Below are 11364 nucleotides of genomic sequence, written 5' to 3'. Positions count from 1 at the left end.
AAAAAAAAAAAAAAAAAAAAAAAAAAATGATGTCTTGTAGTCAAGGTATGCTATGCATGGTATCACTTTCAACCTGCATTTTGACGCTCAAGACCTAAGATAAATTTACCACAATGCCTAAATGAAAACATTTACAAGATGGACATAATCATGGAGGTTAGCAAGAAACAAGATTATTTTCTCGCTTACCTGAACGTCATCAGAAGAGGGTTCATAGCTCGCCCTTTTGAAGGTGTCTGTGACGTTTCGAAGAATCTCCACTGAAGAGAGAAGGTCACCTGCATAGAAATTGCGTCTTTGGGTGAGGTCTAGGAGGACCTTCGTAACCTGGGACATGCCATCTCCTGCCAGATTCCTCTGACCTTTAGCAAGGTGCCCCTGGACCTAAAGACAGACACAGGGAAAGAGACTGGGTTCTGTGTGTCCTTCAAAGACTGCAACACTAACAGAAAGTTGTAATATAAAGAACTACCATTCGTTTTTAAAGGTGAAGTGCGTAATTACTCAAGCAACATTAAACGCAACTGTTTACAGAATGTTGATAATGTTTATATAATAATGTTCCTCAAACACTGTCCTGTCTGATATTGGCTGGATGAGCAGATAGTCCCGCCCCTGAATAGTGCCATTGGTTGATGCAATTTTGCTATGCTGGACTGATCAAGATGCACTAACAGAACAATGTTTTGATACTGTGATATAGGAAATTAAAACATTTTAGATTGAAAATATTACACACTCTACATTTTCTGAAGAAAACATGAGTGGTTTGCCTATGCAGCATTTTAAGGTGTTCTCAGTGGTTTTAGCCTGTTGCTATGTAGTTGATGAATTGTCCTAAACGGTTTAGCCTCTGGCTACGCAGTTGCTAAGCTGTTCTGAGTGAATTTAGCCTGTTGCTATGCAGTTGCTAATGTTTTCTAAATTATTTTGGGCTCTTGCTATGCAGCTGGCTGCTAAGGTGTTCTAAATGGTTTTAAGCCTGTTGCTATGCAGTTGGGATGGTTGCTAGTTGGCTGCTTTGTAGTTTGTTCCTCAAGTCAAAAAAGGTTTAAATATTTTAAATTGTAATAATATTTCATTCCAATTATAACAGAAAAGTATTGTTTTTCTGTATTTTTGATCAAATAAATGCAGCCTTGTTCAGCATAAGAGTTTTTGAACACCTTTCAAAAACATTAAAAATCGTACCAACCCCAAACGTTTGAGCAGTAGTGTTTTGCCCTAAATTTTAAACAGAAACAAGAGCATCAAAAAATGACACACTTCACGTTTAAACAAAAGAGCAATGAAAAAACATACATAAGTCACGCAGGCATGATGTCATACACACTGACTCAAAGAAAGAGGCTAAAGAGCGCAGACAGAAGAATGTATGTGTGTGTGCGTGTGCGCGAGTGGGTCAGGTTTTGCCTGCACTGTGAGTGTGTGTGTGTGTGTGTGTGTGTGTGCGCGAGTGGGTCAGGTTTTGCCTGCACTGTGAAGACCAAAAGCCCCCATCAGGATAGTAAAACCTGACAGCAGACCTCACAAGGGATATAACTTAATAAAAATAATAAATAATGCCTTAATTAAATTGTTAAAAGGCAAAAAGGTGTGAGAGCTAGGGGATAGAAAATATCATTACCTCAATATAAAGCCAATACGAGTCAATAGAAAGTCCCCACCATGCTTTTCTGTGTGTGTGTGTGTGTGTGTGTGTGTGTGAGATGCACCCAAAAGCTTGGAAATAACCCAACGTATTGCATTTGAGAAAGACTCAAATAAGAGGAAGCTGAAAACAAAAAAGAGCGAAAATCATTTATTCGCGTCGAGCAGGTGCGTTCCCAGAAAAAGCTCCGGTGAAGCTGGAACAACCATCTCCTAGATTTTACAGGAAATTAGAACGAGTCCTCTATTAACGCGGGGTCTCGAAAACTGCAATACTAGCGGTTTAATTTGCCTTTCCGATGATAGCAGTTTATCTTGCAGACCTGCGTGGTGGTCTGGGTTGCCGGGTGGGAAGGGAACGGGTGGAAATAGTTTGGGTGATCGTGACGACTGCAGGGGCAATTCATGGCACGTCACAAACAGAAACAGAGCGCAGGAAGCTGACTTTGCACCTACTGATTGCTGCAAGTATCTGTATTCATTTGCAATGCATCGAGCGTAGCTGGGCTGCTCCCAATAGGCCACCCCGCGGTGATCCAGTGAGCAGCGTCGACTAGTGGTGCCTGCAAAGAAGGAGGAGGGAGAAAAGAGACATACAGAGAAAAAGAGAGATACAGAGAGGAGGTTTAGATTTATTCTTGTAAGTCTTTTTTCCTTTTTCATTCCACCTGTCAGCCCACACATCTTTCAGCGAGAGGATAAAAGCAGCAGCCTTCATCATCACCTAGATGTGGCGGTGGCCAGATCACATGCGCCTAACATGTGGCACTGCAGTATATGCGTACGAACAAACCAAACTGTAATTACGCGCTTTAAAGAACTGGTCATAATTCCCGCTCACAGAATTACAATGTTAACTGATGCCAGCTGTCATGCACCAATTTGACTTTTTTGTTTTTGACGACTGCGAACCGAACCCTGCATCCTGAGATATCTACAAGTCTGCCGCCCACATTTGGGAGCGAATAAACAAATGCACAAAATTCCTCGCCTCCGATCCGTCAGAGCGTGTCCTACACGTATCGTCTCGCATTAAAGACGCGTCCTTGCCTTTGGAACAACATCACCACACCCACACGCACCCCTCTACCACACACGTCTTATCAGCTCTCGTTCCAACACGGTTCCACCGCCTGCAACCCAGCCAGCAGCGAAACACACTCGGCCCACCTGAGACACAGCTGCAGCCAGCCGCCTGCCCTCAAGCTGAGGCATCCAAGCAGGGACATCCAACCCACAGATCACGGAAAACACCCACAGAGCCGGATCAAAGCGGACGTACTCAGAACTCACCATTAAAACACATGCTGCCACAGAGGGGCCTAACCAGATTGAATCTCACACACACAAGTAAAGATCACACAAATCTCATCCAATCACGTTTGCGCACAAAATAGGACAAAGCAAAAGTGAAAGGTTCTCATCCTGTACATTTTATCGCCAATCATCCTTAATTAATCGTTCCCTAAAAGCTTCAACTACTTCCAAATGTTTGATTCTTGTTGCTTTCATTAATTTTTGTTTGAGTTTAATTGAATTCCTGCCTCATAATGAATGAAGTTTTTCCAGCATTTCATGCTGCTGCTGTCAGATCCCACTCCAGTGCTTTTGCACGACCCGAAATTTCAATGTGGGTTATATGGAAAACAAACAAGTAAATGTAAATTTAACTAATTCCACCCACGGGTTGACACACTTTTATGTATAAATGATATAATTAAATGTTCTCAAAACAAACAAAAAAATATATATATACAAAAGTACATACGGGCCTATGGTGGCAGTCCACCCACATAATGAAATATATCCACAAAAGACATTAATCCATCTATACACGCATTTGCAGTCAGCCTCTGCTCGCCTAGTTCTAGTTATGCTGGACTGCTGGCTGTTAAAGTTGAGTCCGTGCTGTCCGCATTTTTTACTTTTCCTCCTGCACCTGCTCTTTCAAGGACACTGTAGTGGCACTGCAGAGCATCTTCACAACAGGAGATAGCAGGAGGTTACAGGAGCTCAACAGAGAACAGTACAGCACCTTCTGCCAATTTCAGACCACAATCAGTAAGGCTCACACCTCAGACTGGTCCGAGGAGAGAGAGAGAGAGAGAGAGAGAGAGAGAAAAAGAAGGGACGCCTGTACAGTGTATCTCCAAGTAGAATATACCGGTTGGAGAAATGGTTTCTATCTTTTTAGATTTTCTTCCTTTATGTCTCCACTGCAGAAATCGGCTTCACAATGATGTTAACAAAACGCTGGAGGGTTCAATGGTATGCAAATGACAAAAATCTCTAGGTACACATAGCAAAAGCCATTTAAAGGCAGTCACAGCAGTGCTGAACATACTAGTGAGAAACATTTGTCATAGTAGCCTTCTGAATTCATGAATAATTTCAACATCATTGAAATAAATGCGCTGCAAAAGAAAAGCTAAACAAAAAAAAAAACATAAGCTATGTTCTTTTTCTTTCTATTGAAAGCATCTGTGACGCAGTTCTATTCTTTCTTTGTGTCTTTGTGTTAGGCTGAGTGCTCTTCAACCGCTGACTGTCGTGGCTTTTCTTACCCGTGGCGTTGGGAGGACACCTGTTGAAGGCCAGTTCCCCAGAGGGAGTTCTTCTCCACAGCATGGACACAGCATAATCCTCAGGGCATATTTCATAAGGAGCTATGGTTCAGGAATAAAAACTCACATTTAGACACACTTTTAATATATATATATATATATATATTTTTTTTTTGCAGATCGTTATTATTATTTAAATGATATTAGGAAGATGACAAATAATGGATGCTGATGGAGAATGGGGGAAATGGTTCAGAATATAATGCAAGTCCATCGTAGTTTCACATTGCCCACATATAAATGCCACAACATTTTTGGTCATATAAATGCTGCATTATAATAAAAGGAAATAAAACTGTATTTCTAATGCACATATACAATTATAATTTTTTGTGTGAATATGATGCAAGCCAATTTTAATTTCACATTGCCTAAAGCCTATATATAAATTCCACATATGTTTTGGTCATATAATTTCTGCAATATAATATTAAAAAGTAAAAAATATATTTTGAAAGCTTATGTACCTCTAATGCACATATACAATTATAATTTTTAGTATGAATATGATGCGAGCCAATTTTAATTTCACATTGCCCATATATAAATGCCACTATAAAAATGCAAATATACAATTATAATTTTTAGTTATAAAATGTATTTATAAAATATTTGTATGTTATTATTATTATTAAATAATGTTACTATTATTAATATTATTATTAAATAATATTAACAATACAAAATCTTATATTATATTATATTATATTATATTATATTATGAACATGTATAATGAACGGTGAACATAAAGCACCGTTTCCATGGAAATGGTTTCTAATAGATGAGAAAAGCATGACTTTATTTATGTGACATTAAATATCCATTACTGGTGAAAATTGTGTTGACCATTCCTCGCTGGAAAATACAATTATGGTATATGTTCATTATTTCTCACACGAATGATGATTCAGTGCAGAAAAAAGGACATTGATTTCTGAATGGAAAAGATAATTATCCCTGCATCCGTCTCTCATTCACCCCTCTCTGCCCATTCTGACATAATTGACTCTTGGGGCTCAATTATTTGCAGGTTACCTGGGCAACGCTGCTCGCTGCATCTGCGGACCTCCTCCCCGCTGCCATCGCATGGCTGCCCCGTGACCGCCAGCCCCTGGCATATGCGCACCCTCCGCTGCCAACCACCGTCACAGGACTTAGAACACCCACTCCATGGAGCCCAAGCATTCCACTGTCCGTTAGCTGAAAGACAGATACAGGCGTTGAACAAAATAGTGAAAACACCTACAGTAGAAAATGGGCAAAATGTATTTGTTGAAGTGTTTTACCACCATTTGCCTTTAATACAGCTTCCAACCTTCTTAGAATAGATTAATACAACGTTTGAACAGTCTCCAGTAGAATTTCATTTATCAGAACAAATGCCAATTACTTCAGAATTGTTAGAGGACTGGGAATCAGCTTCTTTCTCTTTTCTCCAAAACTGGCCACAATAATTTAATAATAATTAAGTCAGGTATTGAGATGGCCAGGGTAGATGTTGAAATTCATCTTGGTGCTCCAGCTGCACAGATTTTATGATCATGACACTATCATTTTCGTATTTTAGCAGTGGTGTCTGTGATTAGAGTTTCTTTCATGGATGGTAGCTTTGTAAAGTTCTCTATGGTCCGTTTTTGTGGAAACAGGGTCTTCAAGGTGAATATTGAGGTTTGCTGTCACTCGGCTGCAGTAGTTCTGTTCTGTTTGGACACAATCCTTCTAAATGTTCGATGGTTCCTATCATTCACCTTCACCCATTCATTTTTGCCCATTATTCTTCTTTGCTGATGAAATCTTGACATGCTTTTTGTACACAGTCAAAAAAAAATGTAAAGACTGTTGTTCTTAAAACATTATACACAGTTGGGCCGTTAAGGTTACAGATGCTCCTGCTAAACAGGCTCCAATCATTTACCCTTTTTGTAAGTCTATCAAATCACCCACTTCATCCACGATTTATACTAAACACAGCTAGATACAATATAAAGAATACAGATGCAAAGAGGTACAGTCACAGCATTCGTTTTAATGGCAGCCTACACAAATGATATTAACCTCTATAAGAATGGGTGTTCATATTATTTTGTCCAACCCCTGAACGTAGATGGTGTGCATCATCTTATTCTGTTCATCGTTTCTTACATTCCATCTCTTTCAAGCTCGACAATGACATTGCATCTTTATGTGGATGTGCACTCTTAAAAGTTATTCGAGCCATCTTCTGTGAAAGCTAAAGAATTCCGAGAAATATAGTGCGGAACATTATAAAACACACTCGTTTGCAGAGGAGGGTTTGGCGCATTAAAAACCATCCAGTTTCTTGTCATGTTGACATGCTCTAGAGGCCAGAGATGCAATAAAACTAGACTTTTGGCAGAATTCGCTCTTTATTTAATTAATCAAATCATTACCACGACACTTGCAATGATCTGATATTAGTCTCTGCTTTACGAGCGTGAGGGTGCCCTGCAACTGGGATAATAATTTTCCTCACTTTGCCAGTCCTGAAACACATTTTATGGTAAAGTTTTAAAAGGCTTCAGGAAATTTTACGGGCATCTAATGAACGGAGTAAAATATTATTTCTTGCCATTGGAAAGGGAAAAACTAAAAAAAGACAGATGTTGCCCTCAGCTGTGCTATAAATCATGCGTGAGAAAGGACATGTTCACCTGTAAACTAGCATTCACCTGTGCTGAATGTACACTAGTGTTCAAGGACACATTTACATTAACATTTAGACTATGTGGAGGCTGCTGGAATGTTACTCTGAAATCAATAAATACGGTCAAATCATATAAAAGCACTGATAGATACAGTATTTGACCTCTACGCAGCTTCATAAAAAAGCCTTTAATCAAGCCACCTCAATAAAAGTGTCTTAATATCTGAACTTGTATAAGCATTCAAGCAAATAAATATTCTACCACTCGAAGGCAAAAATTTCTCATCCTTAGTTCTATCTATTTTCACAGCTTCTCTTAAATGACCTTCAGATATACAGTAAACAGATTTGCATTTCTAATAAAAAGGTAAAGTTGACTATTTCACATAATTTTGACTTTTTCTTGTAGTTTTGACTTTTTATCTCACATTTTCACCTGCAACTGCAACTCTATAATTAAATACCGAACATGCAAGGAAAATTCAACATTTAAATATTACATACTAACATCACTGTCAGTTAAATTTGAATACTGAACATTTTATCAATGTATGCCAAGTGAAATATATAGAAATGTTGACCCTTTTTGATAGTTTTGAAATGTCACACTGTGTGACTAAATTTTTTTATTTTTTATTAAAGGGGTCATATGATGTTGCTAAAAAGAACATTATTTTGTGTATTTGGTGTAATGAAATGTGTTTATGCGGTTTAAAGGGGTCATATGATGCGATTTCATTTTTTCCTTTCTCTTTAGAGTGTTACACATTATAAATGAGGCATTTGTTGAATCCAGTGGGGACATAATTACGGACCGGATCTTGCATCTTTATGTGGATGTGCACTCTTAAAAGTTATTTGAGCCATCTTCTGTGAAAGCTAAAGAATTCCGAGAAATACAGTGCGGAACATTATAAAACACACTCGTTTGCAGAGGAGGGTTTGGCGCATTAAAAACCATCCAGTTTCTTGTCATGTTGACATGCTCTAGAGGCCAGAGATGCAATAAAACTAGACTTTTGGCAGAATTCGCTCTTTATTTAATTAATCAAATCATTACCACGACACTTGCAATGATCTGATATTAGTCTCTGCTTTACGAGCGTGAGGGTGCCCTGCAACTGGGATAATAATTTTCCTCACTTTGCCAGTCCTGAAACACATTTTATGGTAAAGTTTTAAAAGGTTTCAGGAAATGTTACGGTGTATGTAACATACAAGGAAAATTCAACATTTAAACATTACATACTAACACATACTGTACATTATTTCAGGACTGGCAAAAAAATTATTTTCCACATACTGTACATTATTTATAAAGAATATCTCTTTGGATTTGAGACTTTAGTCTTTGCAACTTTACAGATCTTCTTTATGCACCAAGAGCTTGTAACACTCCAAAGAGAAAGGAAAAATTTAAATCGCATCATATGACCCCTTTAAAAAGTAATATTTGTTTAAAAAAAATAAACAAATATAACTTTATTTCTTGTAGTTTTGACTTTTTATCTCATATTTTCACCTCATATATCAAAACTTCATCATCACAACATCACAGTTGAATACGTTTTGAATGCTGAATATTTTAACAATGTAAGTGATCTGAAATATATAGAAATAACATATAGACATTTCAGATGTGAACACTGAAAAATAAATAGTTAATGTAACATTAAATTTTTACCAATCCGATGCTCTGTGGTATAGGCACATGATAAACAAAACATTTTCCATTTTAACTTTGAAGCTACAACATAGCGCGTCTCACCCTGTGAGCAGCTTCAAACTCACTGAGACTCTCTGTTATCATGAACCATGTAGAGCAAGAGTCTTACAGCTTACAAGCATCATGCTGAGGGGCCCCAGTGTGTTTTAAAGAAATACCTGCCAGGCATACTGAGTATGCGCTCTCAAGCAAGACCCACCGCTATGGTCTATCAACACAGACTTAAGCTAATGCTCGACATACAGTATATAGAAGAGGCGTCTTTACTGTTGATATGATATCATACTGTAGTTAGCCTGGGGTTCAAAGAAATCAAAGTTTTTTGTCAAGAGAACTAGGGTGATGCTAATTTACGGGATGGCCTACAAAAATATGCAATCACTGAAGCGCTCTATAATAAATGTGTTCATCAAATAATTAATAGGGTTATTAAAACTGTCCTACTGCTAAAAGATATTTATCTTTTCTCCTTTTTGGATATCCAAGAGAGAAAACCCCTTTAAAAATACTGAAAGAAAAATATACACCTAGATTTCGCTTTGAGTTTATGAGATTTAGAAGGATCCTGAGTCGTACCCGTGCATTCAGGGTTGGAGCATTCTCTGCTCTCCGCCCAATGTCCTCTGCACTCAGATCCCCCATGAGCAGCTGCTGAGCACTGCCTCTTCCGCTGTTGCGTTCCGTTGGCACAGGTCACCGAGCAATCGCTCCACGCACTCCACTCCTGCCACTGCCCGTCCACTGTGGGCACCCATGCAGAACGCAAAAACAGCATTCCAAATGGAGAAGAGAAAATATTGAGAGAAGTAAGTTTCTTACGCTGGGTTTGGAACATTTAGGTTTAGCATCTTCTGATTAAGTTGAATTTACCTGCCATATTGTCCTAATATAAGGTGAAGTGTGTATTTACTGTGCCACTAGTGGTACCAAATGGAATTGCAACTGTTTGTCTGGTCCTACTTAGCATAAAACCTACTCAAATAATAGAGCATGTTGCTTGCAACAGGTAATGGGTTTGATTCCCAGAGAATGCATTAACTAATAAAATGTATACCTTTCAGTGCAAGAGGCTGTGGGTAAAAGCTTTTGCCATATGCATAAATGTAAATGTTTGAAAACATTAGTGGTGTTTTAGTATTTCATTTGCAGGGGTACAATTGCTTTTCTATGCAATGGTGCATGTGATTTTGGACATGGGTAAACTAGCACCCACTTAGAACACCTTAACAACCTCATTGCAACATGCTAAAAATAAAAAAGAACACCTAAGCAATGACATAGCAATGCTCTGGAAACTACCCACAACAATCTTGCATCATGGTGGTACCTTCTGCCCTGGCAAGAACCATTCATATTTTTTCTATAGATATGCAATAATCGAGTTTTATCTGGAATTCTGTTTGGAACAGAAATGACACATTTCACCTTTCAGGTTAACTTTGTCATATATGGAACATTTGCTTCTTTATAATTTCTGCTAGTATTGAAAAATTCACAATTATTTGAATACGAGTGCTTCAATTAGAATACAATCAGGATCAGGACAGATATGACATATGAAACAGAGAGAGAGAGAGAAAAAGAAAGATTGCATACATTTGGAATTAGGGCTACTGTCAGCCTGAATAACCCCATTAGCCCCAGGGAAAGAGGTAATAATACTGCCTGGGTGCCTTAGATATCTCACTAACTAGCCAACATGACCAAGTAAAAGCTACTCCTATAGTGAAAATTCTGGGCTTGTGGTTAGTTCCACTCTCAATCCAGAAGAAATGTGTTGAAAACAGTGGAGGCTTTTCATCACACCTGAGCTCTGAGGTCAACTTTAAAAGCCTCAGACCAAAATATGCAAGCCAGAATCTGGCAACAGCACAAGCTTTGGGCTACAAAACACAACACAGAGGTGTTAAGCGGGGCTAATTGCTTCTTTTTTTGCTGAATGGGATGAGACTTTTAAAGCATGAGACCAACAATAACCAAGATTAGACAATCTGTTACAGTACTTACCCATCTATAGTGTATAGAAACTCTAAGTGGCTATCATTCACAGTCAATTGTGCTTATGTGATTTTTACTTTAGTTATGTGGTAGGTTGAGTCTGAAACGGTGTTTCTCTCAGCCTTGCAGGTTTTATTGCATGCCACACGTGGCTGCTTTCAACATGCCAAGAAGCCTTGTGAGCGCATCCATTCCCTCTCTGTCCCACGTAATAAACTATTCTGTAATTGATCCTGTAATGTTCCACCGCTGGCAGCTGCTGCTTACTCCCCAGAGCCACCTCCATGTGAGATGAGCTTTGATTCTTTATAGACGGGATCAAACATTGAGGGGCTTCCATGTCAGGCCTAATTCCACCAAATCATTCTCGGAGGACAGTGGCTCACACAACCGCATCCAAATTAGTGGAGTGGTCTTCAATTTACAACAAAATTGATTACGGTTAGAGAATGGCTAGAAAAGCAAGAGGCTCAGGGGAACATACCTTCTGCCCTGGCAAGAACCATTCATATTTTTTCTATAGATATGCAATAATCGAGTTTTATCTGGAATTCTGTTTGGAACAGAAATGACACATTTCACCTTTCAGGTTAACTTTGTCATATATGGAACATTTGCTTCTTTATAATTTCTGCTAGTATTGAAAAATTCACAATTATTTGAATACGAGTGCTTCAATTAGAATACAATCAGGATCAGG

The 11364-nt window shown here is 38.5% G+C and overlaps 1 protein-coding gene across 5 annotated transcripts in view; it reads right to left on the bottom strand.

The window, feature by feature from the left end:
* LOC107736840 (adhesion G protein-coupled receptor B3-like) overlaps window positions 1–11364 on the bottom strand; it is a 195634-nt gene that overhangs the window by 82243 nt on the left and 102027 nt on the right. For all 5 annotated transcript variants that reach the window (XM_016548194.1, XM_016548193.1, XM_016548195.1 and 2 more), the window contains 5 exons: window positions 9243–9407; window positions 5311–5475; window positions 4215–4316; window positions 2107–2213; window positions 190–384 (listed from right to left, as the gene is read on the bottom strand). In XM_016548194.1, the coding sequence (XP_016403680.1) occupies window positions 190–384; window positions 2107–2213; window positions 4215–4316; window positions 5311–5475; window positions 9243–9407 (734 nt within the window). The remainder of the gene's footprint in view (window positions 1–189; window positions 385–2106; window positions 2214–4214; window positions 4317–5310; window positions 5476–9242; window positions 9408–11364) is intronic.

This window comes from Sinocyclocheilus rhinocerous, unplaced genomic scaffold (genome assembly GCF_001515625.1).
Source record: "Sinocyclocheilus rhinocerous isolate Xijiao unplaced genomic scaffold, SAMN03320098_v1.1 scaffold1214, whole genome shotgun sequence".
NCBI lineage: Eukaryota > Metazoa > Chordata > Actinopteri > Cypriniformes > Cyprinidae > Sinocyclocheilus > Sinocyclocheilus rhinocerous.
Note: the sequence above shows the minus strand (reverse complement) of the source record. Positions and strands in the feature narration are given on the sequence as shown.